At 47.1% G+C, this 26,185-nt stretch overlaps 1 protein-coding gene across 1 annotated transcript; it reads left to right on the plus strand.

Annotated features, from left to right (window-relative positions):
• Positions 1-3,413: 3,413 nt before the first annotated feature.
• Positions 3,414-25,732, plus strand: LOC128303650 (uncharacterized). The gene is made up of 4 exons (XM_053040688.1): positions 3,414-4,800; positions 23,934-24,710; positions 24,788-25,457; positions 25,530-25,732. Exons 1-4 carry the CDS (start codon positions 4,777-4,779, stop codon positions 25,553-25,555), a joined length of 1,497 nt encoding a protein of 498 aa, XP_052896648.1. The 5' UTR covers positions 3,414-4,776; the 3' UTR covers positions 25,556-25,732.
• The last annotated feature ends 453 nt before the right edge of the window (positions 25,733-26,185 follow it).

The raw sequence follows: 26,185 nt of genomic DNA on the forward strand, positions 1-26,185 counted from the left end.
ACGGAATGTTTATTTTAAAACACGCATTTGCCTTTGGAATTAAATCAGGTCGATTAGGTGTGATCGAAAAATGTAGGGAAAGATGCGTCCGATGTTGAATGACGGTTACGAGCTACAGCGTGCTCTTTCTTGAACTTCCTAACTTCGAATCGCCAATGGAGTTTGATCGATTTTATTGCACACGGAAGTAAGCGAACCAGTCGACTCAATCAAAGCTGCCACGTGGAAGTGCATCATCTCGCATGCATTTCAATTACACCCACGGTGTGGATGCATGCATGCAACTGTTGCACACGGCGTTGTGCACGTGTTTTTAATCGTTGCGAGCCACAAATAATGCGCGCATCGATAGGATACTGTAGCGTCGATGGATTTCGAATTGATTCGCGATGAACCGCACGAGTTTTACAACCGATCGACCTCGCAGCAGAGTGTTGTTGCGACACACGCTTCTGCGGCAAGTAATTAGCAGTGAAGCGACAACCTTTTGCTGTTCTTGCTGCACAACGGCTTTCCGTCAATCATTGCGGAAAATTAAAGATGATTAATTCACAGTACGTTCACACACCGCCGCATGATGTTAACAGTCAAAGTGGACGAGCGTTAAATTTAAAAGAGAATGGAATGCCTTCCAGTTACAGTTACAGTCGCGGGAGGCACAGTTCGTTGAACACCGGCGTGAACCTACAATACCTCAATGTCTAACCCGTGTCTAAAAATACATGGGCTAGAAAACAAGTCGCATAATTTTGCATATTAAAACAGAAAATTGGATTTCAACAGGAAGTGGTCCGTTTGTTTTGCATCCAACACATCCGTGCAGGCCTGCACCATATCGTCGAGGATCGTCTCTATAGCCTCTCTATTACTGTCGCATCATCGTATCGTGTCGAAAACAACCAAAATCCCAGAATTAGGTGGTTTTGTTGAACCCTTAACGTTTGCACAAACGGTTCGGATCCGTTATCTCGCAACACTCGCATCAACTTAAACTCCTAACGATGCTTGAGGTAGTCTTGGCGTGGCGTGTCCATTCTTCGGCCACGGCGATACCACCACTTCGGCAAGACCTCCCGACATCAGCCGTGGACAGCTACCTGACATGAATTCACCGTACAACGTCTTCAAACCTCAACTTGAGGCGCATCTTCAAGGTTACAATGGGGGATCAAAAGAATAGAGGAGGCATGATTGATGGAAATAGAAATCGATGGACGGCAACACGGGAAGGCAATGCTTGATACGGACTCAACCCGATGTCAATCAGAAGGTGGCTCCTTTTTATATATTTTTTTACTTCTATTGAATGAAGTGATGTAGCCAAGGTAGCTACCAAGAGTGACGTGAAGAGTTCTAGCCTGAAGCAACACGCAACAACCGCTAAACAACCGGAACAAATAAAGAGATAAACAAAGAAATCCAATCACATGCCAACGGGAGGTCCTACGGCAATAAGCCCTATTGGGTGGGTTCCTTTCAAACGCCAGCAACATAAGCTAATCTGCGGTCATTTACATTGAAATGGCAAAACCCCAAAGAATCTCCTGTTTTAAGTTATGTATTTTAATTTAATTTTTAAATACTGAAAACATTCGCCCAATCCACAGAAACCGAGAACGTTATCGTTTCGGAACGAGCGTAATTAAAAGCATGAGCTCATTCCTTGCCTGGGGCTTCTCATCACTCATGTTGCATGTTCATCGCTGTGGCCGGTGCGTGTATGTCCTGGTTTTGAGGAGGTATCGTATGTAGATTTATTCGCCCGGAATCCGGGGGGAGGCACAGCAAATGGCACGATAACGAGCACTCGACTCCCGGATGCGAAACGACCTCCGCTATGGTTCAACGAAACTGTGTCTCGCGATGAGGCACGAAATGGTGACCGGACGCAGGAAAACTGTGGTATTACAATGTCTAATCCACCGCTGGTTAGAGTATGCATTGATTTTCAACACGTCATGATCGATTTGAACTTGTTATTTCTATACATAAATTCTAAAAATTAAACTTCTCCCATGTTATGATGAATTATCACACTAATATTCTTATAAAGAATAAAATAAATTTCAAGACTTTTCTTCGGCAGTCCGCAGCGTAGCGTACACCATCAGAATCCAATATATCATTGATTTGCTACGTGAAATAAAAAATTACAAAACGATTGTTTTGCCAACATTGCTAACAACTTCTCGTGCTATGTAATTTTGTGTGTTGCGCTTTTTATTGCCCACTCGTTAGGGTGCTTTTTTTTGCTTCATCTTAAATCGCCGTGTGAGATAGGTCATTTTTCCTCACTACACACGCTGCATGAAAAAAGACGCTTCTCTAGCGTTCTTCCATTCCAGTGTGTAATTATGGACATGAGCAAATGAAACATTTATAGTGATTACATAATCAACACCTTCTTCTAATCCTATTACCCTGCTTCGGCAGGATGTGATCCGTGGCGATAGAATTTTAGAAGCTAATTTTTTTTATCATTCTGAACCAATTGATCGCACTGGCATGGTAAAAGGTCAGATAAGATCAAAGCAAGCCAAAGCAGGGTTTCTAAATTTAGCATCCTTGTAGAAGCGTATGGTGGTCGGTGAACCTTTCCATATTGGACAATACAACTCACCATGAAGAGCATCTTCATTATTTTGGACAAAGAAACAGAGGGAAAACTCACCTCGTCACGTCCCTTCGCGGGTAGGTCCGGGATTCGCACGCTGAGCATGATTGGGGGGAAGATCGAGTCATGAGTTAGCGCAAAACGATTTGCCCCAGCCATAAAGTTCCGGTATTGTAATTGAAGAAATTAAAATTCCTGTACGAAAAAATTGGTGATTGAACGTTGCTTTCGCTGTGTCCCAAAATAATGCCCAACTGGTATTGGAATGGGCGTGCGGGGAAATTGGAACTTCATTTCATGTTTTTAAATTTAACCGACTATCCAAAAAATGCTGTAGTCGCCTCGTGAGAACAGCCTTAGTGAGACAATCTAGTGAGCAAGCCTGCAGGAGAATCTGAGTCTCTTTCTCACCTGATCGGCAACAGCTGATCAGATCCGAAGGCTACCAGTCGAGAGATTGTGAGAGCAGTCAGTCTTAGTAGACCGTATGCTCGCCGATATAACACCAATCTACTCTCCCAGCATCCACAAAGATCAGCGAGAATTTATCTTAGCGTCTTCTCTTCTGGCATTCGAAACGCGCTCTCCTCGGCCGTGCCCCCTTTTCGTGTTGCGAGTGAGCGCGTGAGAGTGTGCAAATTTATGTAACTCCCATATAACTCTACCGCCAGCATCGCACGGACTGTCAGTTTATGCACAGCCTTTGCGGAGTGTGCCGACACCGAAAGCTACAAGTGCGGAGTGACTAAACCGACGGTGGCCAGAAAGTGGGGAGAAACCAACGTCCCGAAACAGACGGACACGATCGTGTGCTGGGTGTTTGCGTGCCCGTAGACTTTAGTGCCCGGCGGTCTGTGCGGTTTGCCGTGTTAAAGCATAAAGCTACCACAGCATCTCCTGCGAAACACCCGGTGTGGTGTTGCGCAAGATACGGTTTGCCCGCACCGTTAACTCCCGGGAGCATTAGCGGGAACTGCATTGGTGGGAAGGTCGCGTGCAGTAGAGTTCGTGCTGGTGCAGTTTTGAAGTTCATTTTATCAAATGATCGGTGGAAAGGCATCAGCAGAAGCATCCTAGAGAACGAGGCCGATGAGCATCTTCAACGCTTGTGACTTGCCGCGCTAAGTGATCGAGATCAGTGCGTCCTTGATAAAACGCCACCAATTTTAAGAAAAATACACCCAACTCCATCATCCCCGGTTGCGCAATCCTGCAGGCTCTTTCAAGGACCCGCATCACCTTCCACGTTGGAGCGAAACGTGATGTAATCCGGACGCAGACAACCGCTCCAGACACAACACTTCCCAGAAGCCGGTAAAGCTGCTCGCAAAAAGAATTAAAGATACATTACTTTCCTCAACCTTCCTTGCGGGGTTGACCGGTGTTCCGCCCACTACCCTTCCGCGCTCTCAATCTGGTGGGCTTCTCGATCGTTAAGGCAATCATTTAGCCTCGTGCCACGCCACTGCTGCAAACCACATCAACGCACACGCATGATTCATTGCGATAAACGTCACCGCCCGAGAGACAACTAATACACCACCAGAGCCGGGCGTGAGCGGTTGGTTGACGGTAAATGTCAATCAATTCCGCGTGTGTAACCCATTTCCCTGAGAAGTATCGGCACACATGCAGTTGAATAATCTTGCCACCTTGTGTTGCCTGTGCAGTGCCGTGCGCTGGCAAAGATTGGCAAATGCGTGTGGTGAAGCTATCTCGCAAGCCGGAGTAAATTGTCGTTTGGAGTAACACACGAACACAAAGTGACTTCCAAAAACAGAAAACAAAACAAAAAAAAAGCAAGCGTGCCAAAGTGCAAGTGTGAAAGTGCATTTAGTGAAGACAGTAAAAGAAAAAACCACTTACTCCATGTTGCATGTTGCAAACGCACCCAAATCGATTATGCATTGAATCATCGCCAAAGCAAATGCATTTGCTGCGTCCTTAGTAGGCAGAGGGGCAAATAAATTCGCACAATAAAACTTTAATGTTTACCGCGATTTTGGGTGATAAAAAACCATCAAAGTAGACATCAGCGTTTTTTGAACGCTTTGCAGTGTTGTGCAGCGTGAGAGAGCGGTTATTTGTTTCTGTCCGTGCTGCACGTGTGCAGAGAAGGAGCAACAACATAAAAAAAAATAGTACAACGACCCACCAGCACCATGAGCTTTAACACCTTCATGCAGGTAAATATATCCGTAGCGAAAATGATGTAAGAAGGGCTCAATTAAGATATTAGCACCGGGTGGTGGGATGTACGTTATGATTTAAGGTTTAAGGTGTAGTTTTCTACTGGGCGCCAAATCCTCCTATGACCTTTTTCTCGTTGCGGTCTTGTGGTGCAGAGTAAATGCAGTGTGCAGTAAACAATGGATATTGTGATGTTTAAAATGATCGTAGCGAATACCTAAAGTGCACAGGACGAATGATGCGTATCTAATGGTGGAAAGTGTGCTTTACGCTGGGGGCACACCTCACGTGTTGATGGGGTGTGATTTAAAATTTCCTTTCAACGTTTACAGCCATTATTGTCAATGTGTTAGATAATCAAAATTGTGTGCTTCAATGAGTTTTCCCCTTAAACTTATCGATGTTTATTTTCATCCTGGTCACGGCACCAAAGTTTAAAACACAAATATGAAAGTCTATGCGGCAAAATACATACCGATGCACAAAGAAGGTGCATGCATGGGAACTAGCACACACTAGCCCATCTTGAAATCGACAACCGCTACTTTATAATCGTTTGATCATGGATGTGCGTTTATCACTCATCTCTTCATGCCCATGTACATGCATATTCACCTACTCATAGAAAACAATTTTGAGACCCAAAGTACACCAGCATGGGATTCACACTGTACCCTTCGATTAGAGTCACTACCTTTCGTGAATAGTGCGCCGTGGTTGGTTTGCGATTTTCACCACAAAACAAAACAAAAAAAAGTGCATTTGCGCACCATTTGCATATGCAGCGTTGTGCCGCAGCATCATCTTCAGCAGCATGTACGTGCCTGATGCGTTTGCTTGCTGTTTGCCTTATCAAGCCTCCAACGACAGACATAAACCAGCACTCGAGATGAGCTTTTGCCGTTGTGGCCAATATGCAATATTTGCAACACCTCTCTCTTTCTTGCGATGGCTTATTTTGGGGCACGCCAAAGCGAATAAAAAATTTCCTTTCGTGACCTCATACTTTGTTTAATGATGAAGATGATGCGCTTGTATGAGCTGTGGCTTGCATCAGACACTCGATGTGTGGTCAATCACCAAATGTGTTAAACATTGCAAGCAAATTTTATATAAAAAAAAAACAAAATAATAAATAATATACTCATTACGAAAATGAGCCAAAAACAGAGCGTTTGATCGTAAGGCGCGTAAAGTTGAAGAACAAACAAACACGAATCGATACAAAGCATAATCAGGTCTGAGAGGATTGGCGTCTATAATTTCAACTCTCATATGAGGCAGGTTTACGTAATTGACCTTTTAAAAAGATGAGACGCTTTAATACTCCGCGCTCTGCTACGTCCGGAAAATGATCAACTTCAAAATTGATATAATTGAATGGTGTCAAAGTTAAGCTATATTTTGCACTGCTTCTCTGGTTTTAAATCCGGAAGTCCCGCTTCAAATAAAACATTCACGTGATTTATAATCTACTGTCGATTGACTTTATACAAGCGCTTTAAACGATTGATTTCTTAACCCATTTTTCTCACTATTCCATTCGCATTCGGGACTTGGCAAAGAAAACATTTAACTCCAGTGTCTGATGGACCGCGAATACCCAAAGCGGTGGTAAAAATAGCCGACCTTCTTACCATAGCCTCTGCCCCTCTCCAAGGTCAACCGTTTTTCCAGTAAACGCTCCAATTTTGCTCGTCACCGAGTTGGAAAGACCGAGCCTTCTCCATCGCGCATCGCACCAGTTCGGTGGCTTAACATTTAAATCAGCTGTTCGTATGAACAGAGATCTCCCCCTCGAAGCCAACGTGGCCACGAACACGTATCGCTTGCTCTCGATGGCGAGCAAGAAGGATGATGATGGTGATGATGATCATGACGCTGCTGAACGTTGTGTCGAGTTGGGTTTCACTTTTTGCGCTCTCTGTCTACCTTTAAGCCCGTGCCCAATCGATCGATCATTACCACTGCATTGGCGCAATTTGCATCTTCCGCTCGTAAGATGGTTCAATGTTGATCGTACCGCGGTGGACACCGTAGACATACGCTTCCTGACCCGTTGCGTTTCGTTCGGTGTCAATTTACACAGCGCTCGCCGCAGAAGGAGAACGTTCCGTGATGCTAGAACTCAACGGGCACTGTTATGCAAAAAAAGAGCCCCGATACATCAAGCCAAAGACAAAAAAGCATACAATCGCGCCGTCAGTGTTCTAGAAGGGATGGTTCTTTGCTCTGGCAGAATGACATAGATTGAGCGCGACACAACGACCACAACCAACGACAGCCAAGAATTGTGAGCAGAATGTGCAAAAGGAGTGTTGGTATCTGTTTTATATTTATTAGAAGCAGAATGAACCAACCATTCGTCACGCGATGCGGCTAAGGAATTCTAGATTTCTATCAATAAATTACCATCGGGACGCGTTATGCATTTGTTAGCAAAACTAAAAATCTAATTAAAACCCTTTTTTTAATTAAATGTCAAATGTAATTATTGTGACATGATTAACACACTCGAGATGGACAGAAAATGTCGAATAAGCTATTAAGATTAAGATAAAATTTATGGGATAAGAATATTTCTATGGCCATGAATATTTCCCAATGGCAAAACGAAAGACTTCAAGCGACGAACCCGCCAATTTGTCAACAGAAAATAATCGCCATCAGGGCTGTATGTGAGTGTGTGTTGATGGTGATCGTTTATACACTGTTGCAGAAATATTTCTCCGTTCCCCATTCTCACAATGGGTGTTTCGTGTGCCCTTAAAACGTTTTAATTAACCTGCCCAACGGTAAGCACCAGTGTCGGCACCCTGACCATTAGAAAGAAAGAAAAAAAACACCATTGCAAAACCGCCCGTCCGCTGGTTGGCACTGACTGCGCATATCTTTCTTCACGCCAGGGCAGGTTGCAGCACGCGATAACGATCGCCGCGTAGATCGAAAATGTGTGCGTTTCGTTCTTTCTTTTCTTTCAAACGGTGATGATGGGACACGCGCGATATCGCGTCAGTGAGCCCTTTAGAAACCTCCACCCGGTACCGCTGTCCAGCTTCATTCGTGGACGCTCCGTGGTGCTGTTGGTCAACCGCTACACCTTAAGTTTGTAGCACCGACATGTGCACGCGGCGGGTAAGTTTCATGCACACCGGTATTTTACTCACGCCTTACAACGCCCGCCCGGTGCGAGTTCTCAGGCTGGGGCTGGGGAGGTGCTCAATTTTGCGTGGATCGATGGCATGGCTTATCGGATGCCATCCATCCATCGTCGATTGCTGCACCCATTCCAGCGGCAAGCCAGTGTGGCGTATGAAGACACTTTTCTAGTTGCTCGAATATGCCCTAAAAGGTGCAACTTCGGCCGGTAGTTTTGTAGGTCAGTCGCATAGCTACTTCGATGCGGCGTACACTAACAGACCGATCCGCAACTGTCGCCCTACCAGAGGCCAGTAACAAAGACATTTCTCGGTTCGGTGTTTAATCTATTTCTGACGAGCGGCTCGTTTACTATCGTTTGAGAGTGATTACGCGATTACTTCCACCCAAGACGCAGCTAAGACCGAAGGGTGAAAGAGTTCACTGCTCTCACGCTGCACAACATTTCCTCGTGATAGACGCAACCGCACGCCCTGTCGGTGATCGTGTTTTGGATCTTAACCCATTTGCCCGGCTCGGTACGCTTTCAGGGGAGGGTGCGCTGGTAAGATTAAATGATTGATAGAAAATGAATGACAATTCATTCCCGCCTCCTTTTGCTAATACTTTCCATACGCGCACACGCGCTTTACCGTCGCTTTCTCGCGTTATGTCTTCCAGCCTGTGGTCCTGCGTTCGGCATCGTGACGGCAAAAGCTGCCCATTATGCAACACGCCACAGCAACTCGGTGACAATTTCATTTTCCCGGTGCATTATGCCGTTGCATTCTTCACCCATTTTTGGTATGAGCTTTCCGCGTTATCCACATTGCACATAATCGATCGAAACATGCTAACGATATATGGCACGAGATTAATCATCTGTTGGTGTAATTGTACACGGATCCGGTTATTCTTTTGAAATTCCCACGTCTATATCTGCGTGAGTAGCTCATGGAATAACTTTCAAAATAGGTCACCTTTAGGTATCTAACGGAACAACGAGCTGTAAAGAGTGACGAAACTGTCCTACGAAATTCCCCCTAAAAATACCACACTTCCTTGCATATTAATCATCACGATTAGCTGTGCGCGAGAACAACTTTTATCTAGTCAACATTCACACCGCCACGCGGTTCTACGTGATCTCTCCGCCATCTGTTTCGCGGGCGTTCGTCTCCGGCGTGTTAGACATTGACAACAACAGCGCTTAAATAAATCGCCCCCCCAAGATCCGGCACCACACGAGTGCGCTCCCGTGCGAAACGTAACGGTTTGGTGGGACACGTTCTGGTAAAAATAGCCCAAGCAAAAATAGCGTCACAAAGTGACTTTAAAACGCTTCCCAACAACCACCCGATCCATTCGTCACACGCGGCCGGCCCTGCCAATCCCTGTGAGCAGCTAAAAACGCGGATCGTAAAACTCTGCCACGGCTAAAAATATATCGCACGCGGCGCCTTACAATGAGCAAGAACGCTACCGCTTCGAGAGGTACCTAAGGAGTGTAAAATCACGTGCCGGAATCAAAACGGAACCAGATCGCACAATGGTAAAGGCAGCAAGAGGTTAAAAATAAACAATCAAACAAACTCACACCATCGAAAAAGGATCCAAACTAAGCGTGATGACGAAAACGGCCTAAACAGGGGTGGCTATAAAATAACGTTTCGGTCGGTACGTAAAGCCGGATCACACGCCTACGGGCAGTTCTAAATGTGACGCATTGTGTAGCCACCGACCGTAAGCGTGGACCGGTGGAGCAGTAGCAGCATTAGAAGCGTCTTGATCCGGGTCCCGGTAAAGTGCATTCGATCTTATCGTCTTTTTAACTACGCGCTTCGTCATACCCACAGCTATCACCTCGACAACAATCCCCCGCGTACGCGGATCGCGCCTCCTACTGCCACGGTAGTTTATGCGACAAATAGCAAAAACAGCTAGCTCGCCAAACATTAATTACTGTTGCCAAACTTTTCGAACCCCACAATAGAAAGGCTGGTCGCGAGGGGGTTGCATTTTTTGTGGAAAAACTTATCAGACCGATCAATCTCCAATCAGCGTAACGATGCTGAGAAAATGTCATACGCCTTGCAGTGCAATTCTAATGCAATCCCACATTCCCTCGGCAAACCCGTGAGCAATTTTCATCCCCTTGTCTAGTAGCGCCGAATGAAGAAAAAAAACCTTAATGTGTGTTTCAACCACGATTGGAGGCAGGTGTACACACTCGCCAGTGTCGCCAATTTACTCAATCGAGTGTAACATAAACAGAAAGCCAGCGGGTAATATTTACACCCATCGACTGTTTGGAGGAACCCCCTTTTATTCGGTTCTTTGTTTTTGTTGTTGTTTTGTTTCATCGCAATATTTTAGCTCATTTAATCTAACCAACAACTCGTGCTTGGAAAGAAAATGGAATTGGAATGGATAGAAGTGCAGCTCCCATTGCAACATTCCAACAGGGGTTGCACGGGTGCATAAAGCGGGTGTAAAAAACCCCTCTCCAAGCAAAACTCAACCAACACATATTATCGACGATGCGCATTTGTTTTATGTGCTGAACAGGGCTGTGAAACTGTGCTGTGCTTTGTTGTACAACGATTGCTAAGCAACCGCGCGCAAAAAAAAACCCCCAGAAGCCAAATGAGTAGGCTGTGTGGCAAACGTGTTGTGAGGGGCAGTGCAGTGCTGAAGAAGGCACACACATGTTTTATGTTGCATCTTTTTCCACCATGTTTCGCCGTGTTGCGCGATGTGTTCTAATGAGGTGCAGGTGGAGAGCGATCCATTATCGGGTCCCTTTCTTGATTGGATGGATCGAAGCAAGCGACAGCGGGTTTGGTGGAGTTTAATTCCAGAATATATTTAAGAGTATCACTTTGTGCCTAACAATCGTCGGTCGATGGTTTGATACTTTGTGAAATGAAACGGGGGAAAAAAATGAAACACATAAATCAAACACCGCCAGAGCTTTTGTTCGTTCGCGATGCATCGGCTGCGTAAATGAAAACATATTTTTTATGATCTATTTAGTGTGAGTAATGCAGTAAATTGATACAAAGAGACACAATTTGTTAGTTCGCAATAAGTATTACATTCTAATGTCCACAATATTGTACTCTGTATCTGTAGTTGTATCTCTTACGCCTGGCAGTTCTGACACACATCTGTTAGGGGGTTTACCTTAGAACGTTGTGCACTTTATACGTAAAATTGTGTTCACGATTCGGATGCAGGTTATTGAACAGGGTTTGGGGTTAGAAAACGGAAAGACACACGCATGCGTCATAGTCATAGTCGTGCCGGATGCAGTCGACTCCCTGGGAACATAAATCAGATAGTAGAATCAGGTCAAATACCACAGCGACAAAACGCAATAAAAATATTATTTGTCTGCACTCGTAGCCTGTTAGGAATTGTAAGTTCTGTATTAATATTAACTAAAACAAGTACTATTGATGGCATTATATCTCCCAGGATCGCTGATCTTCTGTGCCATTTTACACCACAATGAAACATTTGTCAAAATGATTTATGTGTCTACCACGAACTCAGCAAATCGTAAATTAATTTTCCAACAGCTCCCACTGTAACGGTACGATGCTCACCGAATCGCCTGCCAAAGGGCTACGGATAAACCCGATAGACAAAAGAACCCGGAGAGTCAACCCAGACATGTTTGCGCCGTCGTATCGCTACCCCGAAACAAAACCGTACGCTTCCCGCTGATGCTAGCGTTGAAGTCTTTCGTGGTTCGGGGTTTTATTTCTTTCTGTGTCAGTGGGTGATGAAGCGCATTTATGTTTCCTTCTCGGGGATAGTGTACACGATGGGAGTCTTTTGCCCACGGTAGTATGGCAGAGTGCTGAGGGAGGGGTGTGGAATTTTTATTTGGACACTTCGTACCGGCACCACGAACGATCGGTACCGTGGCGCGGTTGGTGTAACGATGAGCTACGGGCCGTGCGCTGCATTGTATGCTTATTGTATGGTAAAGAGACGCACTTTTCGGGTAGATCCACCGAATTCGAACACGTCATGATGGCCTTCGGGCTGGGCACACAAGCCCATGACGGGTGAAAATGGGAGAAAATGCAAATGGGTGTACAATTGAAAGCGGCAAAATACATATTTTAAGATTGAGATTTACAGCAATCGGCGTGCGTGTGCTCTTCAGAATGCTGTATATTTTATTAGGAGCGAAATATGTATATTTTCTTGCAAGATTTTTGTTTCGCAATAAACACTGATGCACTGGGTATCCAGTTGGGCTTTACGATGTATTTACATTTCCATCACGCTTTGTCGGCAGATGCCAGCTAAATGCGCCAACAACGTACGTCAGGCGAGCAGTCAGGATTTGAGTGTTGTAAAAAGCCCTGTGGCTGCTGAGCCACCGTGACAGTTGACCCCTACGGCTTGAAGAATTCACGCCAAAGTAGTTCGGGTTTTAAGTGCATTAAGATAGCAGCGCAGGCATGCAAAAAAGCTGTGCCAAACAAGCAACACCGTGTTACACGGTGACCTAATTCCACCTCCTGCAAGCATATCCTGCACATCCACCATTGTCTGTCAGTCATGCAGTGTGTGTGTTTGTGCACGAAGGAGGGATCACGCCGTCCGCATTTGCCAAATCGGTGAGCTTCGTGCCGTTGGAAGATGTCACCACCATCATGTGCTTTCGGGGGTATGGTTTTTGTGGCTGTAATAAAGTAATCCTAGCTGCCTTTAGCTGCCGGTGTTGCAATCCGATGGACTCCGCAACGATGACAGAACGATTATCGTAAAACAGAACGACTCCTCGCAAGAAGGTGATGCAACCGGTGGATGTCGTTGTTTGCGATTACATGTTCATCGTGAACTAGGTACGTGAGGGTATTGCTTACACGATGCTTTACAGTATTAGAAGTATTTTATATTCTGATGAAGTGGATTAGATAAATTTAAAGGAAACAAACAATTCGTACAATAAAGAGAAGTGAAGAGAAGTTTCAATACATTGAAATTTTCAAACGTTCTCTAATCAATGCACATCATTAGCTCTGCATGATCACCTTTTGTTCAGTGTTCTAAAATTGTGCTCAAAAATTCCAAACCATCTGCAGCGCAAGAACAAAACCGTTTCTGTCGGGCGTCGCCGTACACAAAGAATTTGCTGCTGACAGCTTCCGAGCCACGGTTGGAATAAATTCTTAAGCCTAACAGCCGCAGCCTCAGGGAGCTGCCACCGATCAGACGCGATTCGATCCGGGGAAGGTCGGGGTCGGCACAATCGACGAGATTGATCTGTAGATTAGTTCCAACCTGACAGCCGACAGTCATCAAGCTGAAGCCGCGTTCGGAACGGTTCGCTGTTTGAAGGCAGTAGTTAATCGCATCATGAACGCCACACCAACGGGTGGGGAAGCTAACGGATCGAAAAAACAATAGACGATGGGTCTGTTGCATAGATGAAGAAGGAAAGTTTGGAGTTGTTGCTTTATTGCTCAAACCCCTAAAGCAACTCCGGCGTTGCTTATCACATCGCTGATACGACTAAGTGACCCACCGTGCAATCGCTTATCGTTCACCGGTTTGCGAAAAGGGAAAGTCATATTATCCACCAAGGGGGCCAGAGTGTGCAATTTGACACCATCCGGTGTGATGTGCCCTTCATTCCCGCTCTGCCTCGAACGGATATTATCTTACAGCGCAAATACCTCCAAATTCGCCAGCATGTCAGCCACGTAGTGGAAGAGAGCACAGCTACATCTCGTTTCTCGTGCCTTTTTTTTCTTACTGGAGCAATGATTGTGTGATCTCCCTGGTGGCGGTGGCTGCATCTATTACCACTGCCACGATAACTGCCACCCTCGGACGGCGCGTACTCTCAAGGGAACGTTTGCCTGACCTTGGCATAATTATGCAATCAGCTGTGCACGAGAGGTTCCACGAAATGGTCGGCGCCATCCACACCCCTGCGCGTAAATGCAACACCTTGGAAAGGAAGGGGTTTTAAGTTCATCGTTGCTACGTACAGTAGCAGCTGCTGCTGGTGAGAAAGATTATCGTCACCGTAAACGCCCTGATGACCGTACCATCCACACGAGATCACCTTTACGTGAGGTACGATCGGAGCGTACCGTACAACGGTCGTCACACTTGCCCACTTGTCGTGTGCGAATTGTCAAGATGATCGCGTTCCTCTTGACGGAACAAGTTATCATCTACCCCCAAGATGATGTCCACGTCAGCTAGAGGGCAGCACTGTTGTTGGTAGGAGTTCTTTATATTTCTGCACTCCTCACTTTGCGATAATTAGTGTCAAAATTATCACAAGCCAGAACAGCGCGTTACTTACAAGATAACATTGCTCACACGACAAGGCAACGAAGTAAGACGCATAATTCTTCCCTAGCGTTGTTTAGCAATGTTAAACAAATAATTATGTAAAACATTATGATTACATTGCCAAAGCTCTTTATTCCCGCAGACACGTAGTACATATGACACACGCTGTAGACATTCAATTAACTTCTGGTCTTACGACTTGATCTCTACTTGCGGCTCCAGGCGTTAGTATCAATCCGTTGCGATCATAATCGGTTTCGGAGTAGGATTTTCACCTCCCGCTTCCCAACTTCTTCGTGGAAGGTTCTCTGAGCAACCCTGAAATATCTTACCATCCATTCCTTTTGACCGCGTGGCACCGGCCCAACAAATTCGATTTAACTGGCCACCGAGTAAGGCCGGCATCGTACCGGGTGGAGGAGGGGTGAGAGGAGAAACCTTTGGGGGGGGGGGTACCGAACATTCTTAAACCTCGCTTTAATTCAATTACCTTCGCGCGCCCGGCACAACAGTACCGCCGACTCCGGACCCAAACCGGGCTGCCCATTCCATCACCCCCGCGTTCTTCTGCACAAAGGGGTTGATCGATTGTCGGTGTATCGTTCGGTTTCCAAGATCCGGAGGAAACAACTATTTGTAACGAGCACGTATACGCCACCACCGAAGTCGGCACCGTGCAACATTGAATAATTATTACTATTATTAGTGCCGAAGGTTAGTCGATCGCGTCGGTCGGATTCACGTTCCCGGTGGTTGACGCGGGGTTTTTTTCTAATCGATTGATCGGTTTGGGACCATTTTGGGTCGGGTTCGGATGCCGGCTGCCGATGTGGCAAGTGAATCCGGCAGATGTGTCCTTCGGCCGGGCACTGGGCTCAGAGCGCCATATTGCAGTAGGTTAGTATTATCACGCGCAGCACGAGTAGCCCCTAGTGTTCGTCGACCGGATGACACATAAATCGTGCCCCGTTGGTACAGACGAGATACCACACACTCTGCGGCACAGGTTTTGCGTGGAATTCTTAATCCAGTAACGAACGATCCACCAGCCCCAAACACCCAGGAAAAAGAGCCTGTGGACGATGGTGGAGGTGGCGTTGTCGTCGTAGTATTTTCGCGGTCACGGCCTGCTACGGAACTTCCACTGGCCACCATTTAGCCGGCGGAGCAGCCAGTTGGCGTCCAAACGCGTCATTGACTCTCACCTTCGAGAGCACACGACACGATGCACCGTACGATCATGCACAGTGCATGATGGATGCAGTTGCATTAGCATACCCGATCGATGCGAGGAAGCTGGTTGGAGTTGGATTCATCTAGCGTCTTCTTTTTTTCTCTCGTCTGCCTGTTACGCTCACACCCCCGTCAAGTGACAGAGGTCATCAGGTTTCCACGCTGGACACAGTGCGGATCTGTTCCAATTTGTAGCATGGGACTTTTCCACGCGTCCGAACACCTTTGTCCGGTTTGTTAATAGTGGCAAATATCGTCCGCGGTGTTGACGCTGCTTCGAGCCGTTTCTCAAGCCACCTCCCCACGGTGCGTTAGGCAGCTTACCCAACAGTCCGCCTGCTAAAGGTCTTTGCATCCTTCTGTACCGCCTATAAAACTGAGATTGAGGTTATCATCATCGCAAGTACTGGTCGCACCAGCGTTTGCAGACGAAATATTCTGCAAGTGACCTTCTACCGGCCACCACGCGACCGGCACGACGGTGACAACAGGGTTTGCTTTTTTTCATTCCCAAACCTCAAAGAGGCTTCGCTAAGTCACACCGAACTGTGGTGCCGTGAAATGTATCACACTCAAATCCTAACCACCCGCTGGGCTAGATCGGTCCAGCCGAAGATATCTTAGACAGAATGCTGGGAAAAATATCGCCATGGGGCACACGTTCGGGGTTCGGTGAGTGCTAGAATCGCGCTGTACATCGGTACAAGGTTCAAATAAATTGGCAAACATCATCCCCCTTTGTAACGCCAATGGCCACCAGTGGAAACACGATAGCAATGCTTCATGCTTCCTTTTGTGACCGCGGAGCGTGTGCAATGGGGGATGGGAAATTCGGAGCAGCAGAGCGCGAGCGAACCTGAGACACACAGGGTAGGCGAGTGAGTCACTCGCTCGTAGGCGATGACGGTACGCGGCCTCTCGAAGCTGTCAAGAATATCGGGGAATTCTTAACGACACACTCTCGAGCACACTCATGTCTGTTATCTTTCCTGTGTGGTTGTGTTAATGACCCGTGCAGGAAAAATCCCCGGGCGCTGCATGAGAATGCGGAAGCCGCTAGATCTCGGCCAGTATTCGGTAGAATTTGTACAGCTGATGATGTTTTTGCAGTATCGCTTGTTTGTTGAACATTGTTTAAGCTAAATCTGACTAATAAATTGGTTCCACTGGAAACGCACTCCAACGTCCAACCCAAATGTGCTCCAGTGGACAAGCAGTTGGCGGTTTAAATTGTCACGGTAAACACACCGAAACAGGGCGCGTAGAATTGTTTCGCGTCGGTCAAATTGTTCTTACCTTGCTGGTGCCTTTCGTGGATATCATGGGCATGTCCTCCAGTTAGACAACCGCCGAGGGGAGAGCAGCTGTTGTTTGCATTGCTTGACAGGTCTGCATTAAACATTGAATGGTAAATATCGGTTCGTACTCTTGGCGGTCACACATTTTAAGCCGATCGGTTCTGAACCGATCCCTTTTTCATTTCACTTTTGAAGAATTATATGTTAAAGATGTTTTTAAGATCAAATAAGAATTTGTTGTAGTAACTTCAAAACAAAAACAAAAACAATAACAAAGGTTCGTTTCTTGCCCACCTCCAAGTCTTTTCACTCCTGAAGTGCAACGAGCTAAGCCTTAGAGCCGTTCTATTGCCATTCTCTTCCTATGCAATGCACATTTAACGCGCGAACAATAAATCTTTCGAATGCAGCTGTTGGGATCGTTCGCATTTTTACTTCTTTTTCATAAGCTGTCGCACGGTATTCCTTAAAGATCGATACCTGGTTCTCCCGGATGCATCAAATTCCCCCGCCAGAGGGCAAATGCGAAAAGCCCTCTGGTGGATGCAACTCCGTCTACCGGTTAGCTCTTGAGCAGGAGGACGAGACGAATTATCGCGCACCGCGTAACCTTCACATTCGTACGATCGCGATCACTACCGTTTCGGTTTGAAAGTCGATCGGGTGGTTGGTTGATGATTGGTTGTGCGAGGCAGTGGAGAGCAGGAAATAGACGATCCTACTGGCACGGCGTGATGCGCTTCACCGAGCATCTCAAACGTTGTTTCTCCGCGTGCCGCATGTGTATCTTCTCGCTCGTTTATCTATCGCCGCGAAGGAATTGTTAATTCACACAGAAAGATTGTAACGAACCGGATCGTAACATTGTACCCGCCAGAAGTTGTACGGAGCTAGAAATAGGGGTAGTTGATATTATTTTTCATTAAAAAAACTGTTTAAAGTTGAACAATAATTACAACCAATAACATATGTCCTTCAACATCGCTTCCATACACTGCACTGCGGGGAGGGACTTTAAACCTGCTTATCTGTTTTGTAGTCCAACGAACCTTTTAGGCAGCGTGACACAATAACACCAAACCACCTTCTCCCTCGTTAACCCGAAAGCGAAAACGAAGAATTCGTCCCGCCCAGCAAACAGCAGTTCGCATCGTCACGCAGATTCCGATCGATTGTGGCTTGCATAACATTTCACATCTACAATTCCTACCTTCCTACCCATCCTCCCATCCAACAGCGCCAATTGGCAATAAATCTGCAAACTATTCGGCGTCCACCAGTTCGCTTGGGTTCAGGTCAGGCGCAAAGCAACCGAAACAACAAATCGTCCTCCACCATTCATCCATCTGCGACCCTCGCAACCATTCCCAACCGGCACCGGGAGTTATGCTGTTGTTCCGATTCCTCTCGGTTTTCGATCGGTCCGCTGGTTTGGCGTGGTCCAAAGAAATGACATTGAAAGTTGTAAGTGTTGTAGCGCGTAGACGACGACGCCAAACCCCCAGTCACACTTTTACTTTCGGTGTGAATGCTTTCGTCTCGCTGCAGAGCGGTACGGCCGGGCAGATCTTTTCGGGACGCCTGCAAACGATGTAAGCGCAACCGGTGGAAAGGTTTCGAGAAAGGTTTAAATTTAATTACGTTTTTTTCTGTTACGCAACCACCAATCAGCTTCTCCAAGGGAGAGAGGCCACACTTCAACGCCATCTCGCAGCTGATCGTTGGTAGATTGTGGGGCGATCAGATCGATCGGTTTGATTGAGTGGTGAGTATTACTCCACCCGGCAGTACCCATCGGGCGAGAGGTGCAAGAAAGACCGAACCACCGTTCATCCGGTTGGTTGGGGTTGGGATTGTTTGGTTTTGTCGGTTGTTAGACGGGCGAGTTCATCGACCATTTGTGGTCGACATTTCGCCACCCGGCGTATTCGTTATACGACGGTAGCCTCCAATAGGTCTCGAGGGCCACGATCAAGTAAGCACGCGCGATCAAGGTTAGCCTTGATGGTGGTGCAGTGAAGAGGCCGGTTCAAAAGTGGCCGCCCAACACGATTTATTGCCCGGTTGCATCAGCCAAGCATATCCGCCTTGAAGATGATCGATATTTGACGAACAAGGTGGAATTCGTTTGTTTATGAACGCCGACGAGTTCGTTCATTTATATGCTAATGGGGCCATGTTCCAAGTGCGGGATGGATGTCCCGTTCGAACAATTTATGTGCATTTAAGATAGTGGTGGCAGATGATTTAAATCAATGTTACACAAATATTCACATCGAAATACGACCATTAAATATGCATGAAACATCCGACTAATCTTAACGCATGATTAAAAATGTATCGCACAGTCCTAGCCTAGCTGGAGCTGGAACTGGGTAGTTATCGAACTAGTCACCGGTGAAATAAAAATAGATGGCTAAAATCTCAAGGTCTCTCGATCGATGGGAATTGGAATGTCTGCAAAACATCCTGCGAACAACGCACGCATTCCAATACGTAACGGACGTAAACATTGGTAGCGTTTGTTGAACTCTTCCAGTGGCATTAATTCTCGATACTAGTGACTCAACTCTTTCCACCAACACCGACATCCACGGACTATGCACCCACCGTGGAAAATCCACCGATTCGTGGCCGATTCGGGTTCCATCTGGCTGTGGCGTCTGATCCGCATACGAAATGGACTGTCGAGTGCGCTGAGACACGGAGCGATGATTCACCGGCAGAATGCACAAAACTAGTCCACCGGTACGCCCGCACAGTCAGTCGTTGCCGTTAGTTCAGTGACCAGTGTGTGAAGAACCGAAGCAGCTTTGAGCTGCCCAGCATCCCAGCAGTGAAAGATTCGGCACATTTTGTCTGGTGCTGCGTTGGTGGATTTTGTCACCCGGTTCTCAAACCAAAACCACCAAGAAAGGTAGTATGAGCTAAAATGTAAGAACGCGGAAAATTAATACAGCGTGGCGTAAACAGGCGGCTATTAATGCGACGACACCCCCGGGTAGGACGGTGTGTTGGAGTCATCATCACACCGCAGAATTTATACAGCCGGGGGGTTGCGACAGATGGGTTCCGATACGACAAACATGTTTGTTTGCTTCGACGATCGCGACGCGATCTCGACGAAGAGGAAAGGGTTTTAAAAATACCAAACGGGTGTCCGGCATACCGTCACCTGGTAGCGCCAGGTCAATTAAAAGAAGATACACCAGAGAACGCCTAGGACTGGTGTCCGCTAGCGAACGAAAACATTTACATGTGATTAGTCGAGAGAAGAAGAAAAAAACACTTCTCCGGAATTCTTAATGGTCATCGAACGAAAATAAACGCCATCTTCTATTCCTGGTTTTGAGTGGTTCGTATGAAAATGTTAATCTGATATATCCTCGGGCTTTACGGCGAATTTACGGTACCGGGTGAGCCGTGTGTCTCGCTGCCCTGGAAAGTGTCTCGAGCGTGATCTTCTTCATCGGTTTGTGACGTCGCCGCGAGGATGGTCGCTTGGGGTTGATGATTTTCTGACAGAAAAAAAACAACCGTACCCAAATGGCACGAACCTGTTTCCGGGTTGTTTGGTTTTATTTTTACCCATTCTTTCCCTCGTACCGAACGCTTCCTCGCTTATCATTCTTGCCCATTCGTAATGATGTGATTTACTACGGCGGCGGCTCGTACCAACGTCTCGGCAGGCGGGGGATACCGTTTTGCTTTTCTTTTTCGCGCGTGTCGTAGAAACTCGCTAAATTGGTCAGAATCGGGCTGGTTTAATGGTTTTACTACAAACCCCAAAGGTTGAAGCCTCCAGCGGCAAGCGCAAAAGCGCGCAAGGTCGTACCGCGAGTGGCTTTGTGTTGGGACGCGATGACGGAAGCCTTCTGGTGAAGATGGACCGACCGCCGTAACGGAGTGTGTTTATACGTATCCGTGATTATTGTTCGTTGGGGTTGGTTTTTTTTTTGTTCAACGTACAATAAAATAAATAAAAAATAACACTAAAAGGAAGCACGCATTGAACTGCGGGGCCGCCGCTTGTGAGCGGTTGTTTGATGATTTTCCAATCATGCGAAAATGTCGCCCAGATTGACGGTGGCTCTGCGGTGCATAGTTATTAAAAAAAGAATAAAGGAAAGGAATCCTTTTATAGCATGATTATGGTCGACAGCGAAGCTTGACTGATGGATAAAGCATGAATAAAACTACGATGCAAAATTCTTCTTTTTTTAACCATGCACCTCCCGTGATGGGCTTTTTCAACATAAAACACCTTTTAAAAATAATAAAGTGATCTTTAAATGTCTTGTGAACTTCCTGCTCTCATCTCATACCATCGCAAAGTATTCTGTAGCTTCCAAAAGAAGTGAACAAGTGAAGTGTATCAATCAACGAACAGGCCAACCGCAAAATTAAATGCTCATCTTTAATTTATCAACCACACCATACACAATCAATTCTATCCCCCGGCAATATTACACGTACATACAAACGGCGTCCGTTGGCCGTCTGTCTGGTGCTGCGTCCATTCACGGACCGGCGCGGTAATAAACCGGTGTCGCCAAACCGTGACTCTTAAGGCCGTAGCCGAGGTCATTCGATAGCATCGCACCGAAGATCACCGGCCTTCCCGAGCCAGAGGTTCGCCAGAGTGTACGACGCGCTCGTCGCCGTCGCTGTTAACACAACACGGAAGCCGGTGTGTCATCGAGCGTAACGTTGGCCGCACTCGTTTTGCCATAGTATTCTGGCAGACCAAAGCAACAGATAACCCGATCAAATTCGTCAGCTGTCAGCCCGATGGAACTGACAGTGTCCCTCCCCACCGGCGAAGAACGTAGATGAATGGCACAAATATTTAAAACTATGTTAAGCGACGATAGGACCATTGTGTGGGATAATGGGTGTGAATGGAGCGGGATGCACTCATCCGCAGCCAAGGCTTTTAGAGAGCGCGCAAATGAAGGCGTTAAAACCTTTCTTGGGCTAATATAAGCGATTTTTTCCGAAAGAAGGATTTTAAGAAAGGAAAACGCTTCACACATTCACCCACACATTAGACCCTTGTCATCTTGATCCGTCTCCAGTAATTCTCACCCTGGCGCCCCGCAAATCACATCCGCCAAAGCAAACGGTGCAATAAATCAGAAAAAGCAAAAGAAAGGAATCATTATGCACACAAAATCCAAATACTCCGGCGGCAGTCGATGCTGATCGCACGTAATAATGCCGCGACCAATTGCAGAGAACCCGGGCAGCAGCAGCCATTGAACCCGGATTCTGGAGCAACAGAGCTCCCACAGGGATCGTGATGAGGGGGGAGTTCGGTGTGCCGGGATGTCTGCTGCCAAACCAGAACAAACCTACTTCTCTTTGGTCGTTCGTTCATTGCCATTCCTTTTCTGAACATTCCCAGATGGAAAAGCACCCCACTGGTGTGTCCGGCGATCGAGACGATTAAGAATTTGATGAAGTCCCGCGGGCCGAAGTGGCTTTTGTTGTAAGTGCGTTCTTTCCAGCAAGTCATCCCCAGGAGAACTTCATTCAAATGTCGCTTCAATCTTGAATCGTCTGTAAAGTAACCCATTTTGAACCGAAAATCTTGCCATCCATCCGGAACAATACAATACAAGTGCAGGCGAACACTCTCCAAATGCCCCCGGCAGGGGGAACAATCATCAAGGCCGTTCGTTCAGCCGAGCTCAGGGGTGGTGGTAACGGATCTTCCGAAAATAAACTTCACAGAACGGTAGCACGGAACAGAAGGCAACTAACGCGATCGAAAGCAAGCAAACAATGAGTTCCAAATTTTACACCACCATCGTGCCATCCATCCTCTTCCAAAACTCGCCGGATATTGGAGGTGGGCAATGTCTGGGAGTCGCAAACATGCTGTGGCAGCGGAAGTAGCAAATGAGCAAGTACTCAATGTACCCGACAACACCACAGATTGCAAACTATCGCTAAATTGGTAACGGTGGGTGCATTGAGCGCTGGTATACGTCAGGACCATACTTCAGACCATACCATTCTCTGCCGTTCACTTCTGGCGCGCAGTGTCTACAAGGAAAGGGGGTTGTCCCCTTTATTCTCCCGCGAATAGTGCGCGACCGCACCGACGCGCATACCTGGGGAGGAGCGGTCAAGTAGAGCAAGATTTCAGCAGGAAAACAAGGAAAACCACCGATCAGGGCCGGTCAGCGTAAGATATTGTACCATTGCGCAATACCCGCGCGAAGTTACACACGCGAGACAGCAATCGGTGTGTGTGTGCGGGAAGTTATTACGATTACCAACCTGCCACCACGCAAAGCAATGCGGGTTGACCATTGGCGAACTGGCCGTTTAATCCTTGTACTTGGCTTTCTTCGCGGCCAGGAGAGCAATGGCGCGGTGCGACCCATTAATCCCGGAGATCTTGTTTTCCTCTCGGTGCCCGAAAATCCTCGTTCCCTGCCAAGGATTTTAGTTGTTTAAATTATATTGACCACACGGAAGGGTGGTAAGTCACCCACAAACGAGCTGCAGTACCGTAAACATGTCGGTGATGTCTTTTTTTATGTTGAGAGTGGTATTAGTGCGTCATGACAAGGTGTGTCCGGTGACGATGTTACGCGAGATTCAAACGGTATACATTGGGCAAATCCAGAGGAGGGAGGTTTTAACTTAAACCGGCTCCACATTGGCACCACTTTTCGAAGGGATTTGTGCAGTATTTGCCGAACCTGCGCCTGAGGGTTAGTTTGGGTGTAGCTGAGTCATCAATAGCGATATACTCGATGCGTGGCAGACATAAGGCGCCCGGATCACGGGAGGCAAGAAGCCGGCTTGCGCTCGGTGCAATCAGACTACGTGCAGATGTGAACGTTGCGCACTAACTTGCGATCATTCGAAGGATTGGTCATTGAGCGCAATGTGAAGAAGGCAAGACGTACGTTTGGTAAACATAGCGTAGAAGGAGTATTGGCCCCGATTGGCATGCAGACTACTGTTTAAGAAACAGACAGATAAACTGTTGCTATTTATATAATTCATTTCCAATTGCAATATTTACTATTAAAATGTTATTTCATAATAACTCGCCACATGAGCTATGATTAAACCAAGATTGTCCCTACCCTTTGCCCTTTTTGCAGATGACAAACAGTTGGGAGGCAGCTCGGGCTTCACTAGGTTCCCTCTCTGGTAGCAGTAGTTCAACACAATCCAACGCGCCAAAACACCCGCAGCAGCAACATTCGAAACAAAAGCAACAAATGTATCTTCCAGCCTCCGGGCCTGCCGTACTGTCGTCCGGTGTCGTACCAGCAGTGCTACCAGCCGCCGCCACCGAACCCTATGATTATTTCGATACCACCGTCAATGCCAATGCCATCGCCGAACGGACCAACAGCTTGCGACGGTTGCGAAGGGCCGGCTATGCCAACCGCAGCTTTATGTACCACGGCGAATATCCGCTCGGGGGTGGAGATGACGGGTACGGTGATGATACCGGGGGCGGAATGGGACGCTTGCCGTACTACGTCGAACCGACCTACCGTTCGCTCGAGTACGACCGAAGGCAACGGCGCCGGCACAGTGTGCATCAGCTGGCCAACTTTAACCCTTCCTCGAAGCTGGACGATCTGAGGCAGCGCTTTGACGAGTACAGCTCGTCGGCAGCAGTGCCTAGGGGTGCGTACTACGGCTATTACACGCTCGATCGCCACAAGAAACTATCCCGCCAGATGGCGACGAATCCATTGCCTCCGATTACGTACGGAAAGGCCTTCTCCTTCGGACAGAGCGCACGGTACAGTGGGAGCCGATCGCTGGATCGTGTACTGGTGGAGGAAGAACGCGAACAGCGCAAGGGCCCGAAACGTGGTTCCCGCTCATCGCAGGGTTCCACCGATAGTAATAACAGTACACATGTAAGTATCTTCTCCCAGGCTGACACTAGCCTTCAATGCTCGCGTAGGTGTTGATCATATTTTATCTAAACCGACAGAGTGCATCATCCGGGTCGCTACTGCTGACGGTAGCAAACCTTGAGAACTTTGCCAAAATACATCGTAAATCGACTGCTGGTGGCGGTAGGGGTGGCGGTCATCACTCCAAGCAAGATGGAGCCGCTAGCAGCCGAACGCTTGAAAGATACCTTTGCTCGACGCTCGATCTGGTCCCACATCCCCATCCCGGTACGCTCGGGCGACGATCGCGCTACAACAGCAACATCCTGCTACCACATCAGCCGATCGACGACGATGATGAGCAGGAGGAGGACGATCGTAACGTTCATCCAGCCGATCATGCCGCGATCGATTACCGAAAGGATGCGCATCACATTGGCAGTGGTGCTATCGTACCGATCGATGAAATTTCCATCGACGAAGGTGAAGGTAGTGGCAATGGGAGCGAACGGCAGCTACAACTGGCCGGTGTAGGACCGGCCGGAGGAGCTAGCCTCGTTTCGCCATTCCGATCGCTGAAGGGCAAAGATCCGGACTCGGTGTCCATTGCCAGCTCAACGCATTTTACCATGGTGAATGGGATCGGGGGGCCGCAACGGGTAATCAAGACTGGCATCTGCTCCAGTGGCCACCAGATCACGATACTGATCGTCACGATGAGCATCATCTTCATGATCGGTATCTGTTCGGCAGTTTTCCTGCTCGAAAGTATGTACTGTTGAACCCTAATTCCGCGACAAATATCATTATGCTAATTTTCCTCCCTTTTTCTCGTTACAGTGCGCGCTAGGGAAATGCCAAAGTAAAGTTTGTTTCCACCGTCAGCCGACAGAAGAGTTGGGGAAAATATTACGATTACCATTACGAAGTACACTTAGCAATCAAAAACTGATGGATTAAGCGCTATCGCCCCGCAACACCGCGTTGCCATATGGAAAGTAGAATAGTTATTATCTTTAAGACTTTTTAGATATTTTCTTCTCAAATCATGTTAACCGTAGACCGACTCTATAACGATAAAACGCAGTCATTATTGAAAGTGATGTACTATTTCTGATACAGATAAACACATACTATTGCCGTTTGCTCCGTCCTGATAGGTAGGCAACGATAATTACATTAGATTGATATCATTTAAGATTTCATGGTCCTCGTGCTTCTTAAGGATTTGCTTTCTGAAAACAAAGGAGAACCTCAAACGAATTAGGCACTAGGGACATCTTCTAGAGTTGAGTTAGACTCCGTAGAGCGTATAGTTGAGATAATGATAAGTCAGCGTGCGTTTCACATATGCCAAATGCCAACAGCCTCCCATATCCTGCATTCTAGTGGCATCAACAGATACGAAAAATGTTCTCCTTTTAGCAACAGACTATTTTCCCCAATTTCCTAAGCCACCAGTATCTACATTTCACTGATTCAGTTCTGTGATATTT

This window comes from Anopheles moucheti, chromosome 3 (genome assembly GCF_943734755.1).
Source record: "Anopheles moucheti chromosome 3, idAnoMoucSN_F20_07, whole genome shotgun sequence".
NCBI classification, from domain to species: domain Eukaryota; kingdom Metazoa; phylum Arthropoda; class Insecta; order Diptera; family Culicidae; genus Anopheles; species Anopheles moucheti.

Excerpts from the sequence above, each read along its gene's own strand:
- LOC128303650 (XM_053040688.1), top strand. The coding sequence starts at position 4,777 with ATGAGCTTTAACACCTTCATGCAG. Across the intron at positions 4,801-23,933 it reads GCTTTAACACCTTCATGCAG|ATGACAAACAGTTGGGAGGC; the intron begins GTAAATATATCC and ends CCCTTTTTGCAG. Across the intron at positions 25,458-25,529 it reads GGCAGTTTTCCTGCTCGAAA|TGCGCGCTAGGGAAATGCCA; the intron begins GTATGTACTGTT and ends TTCTCGTTACAG.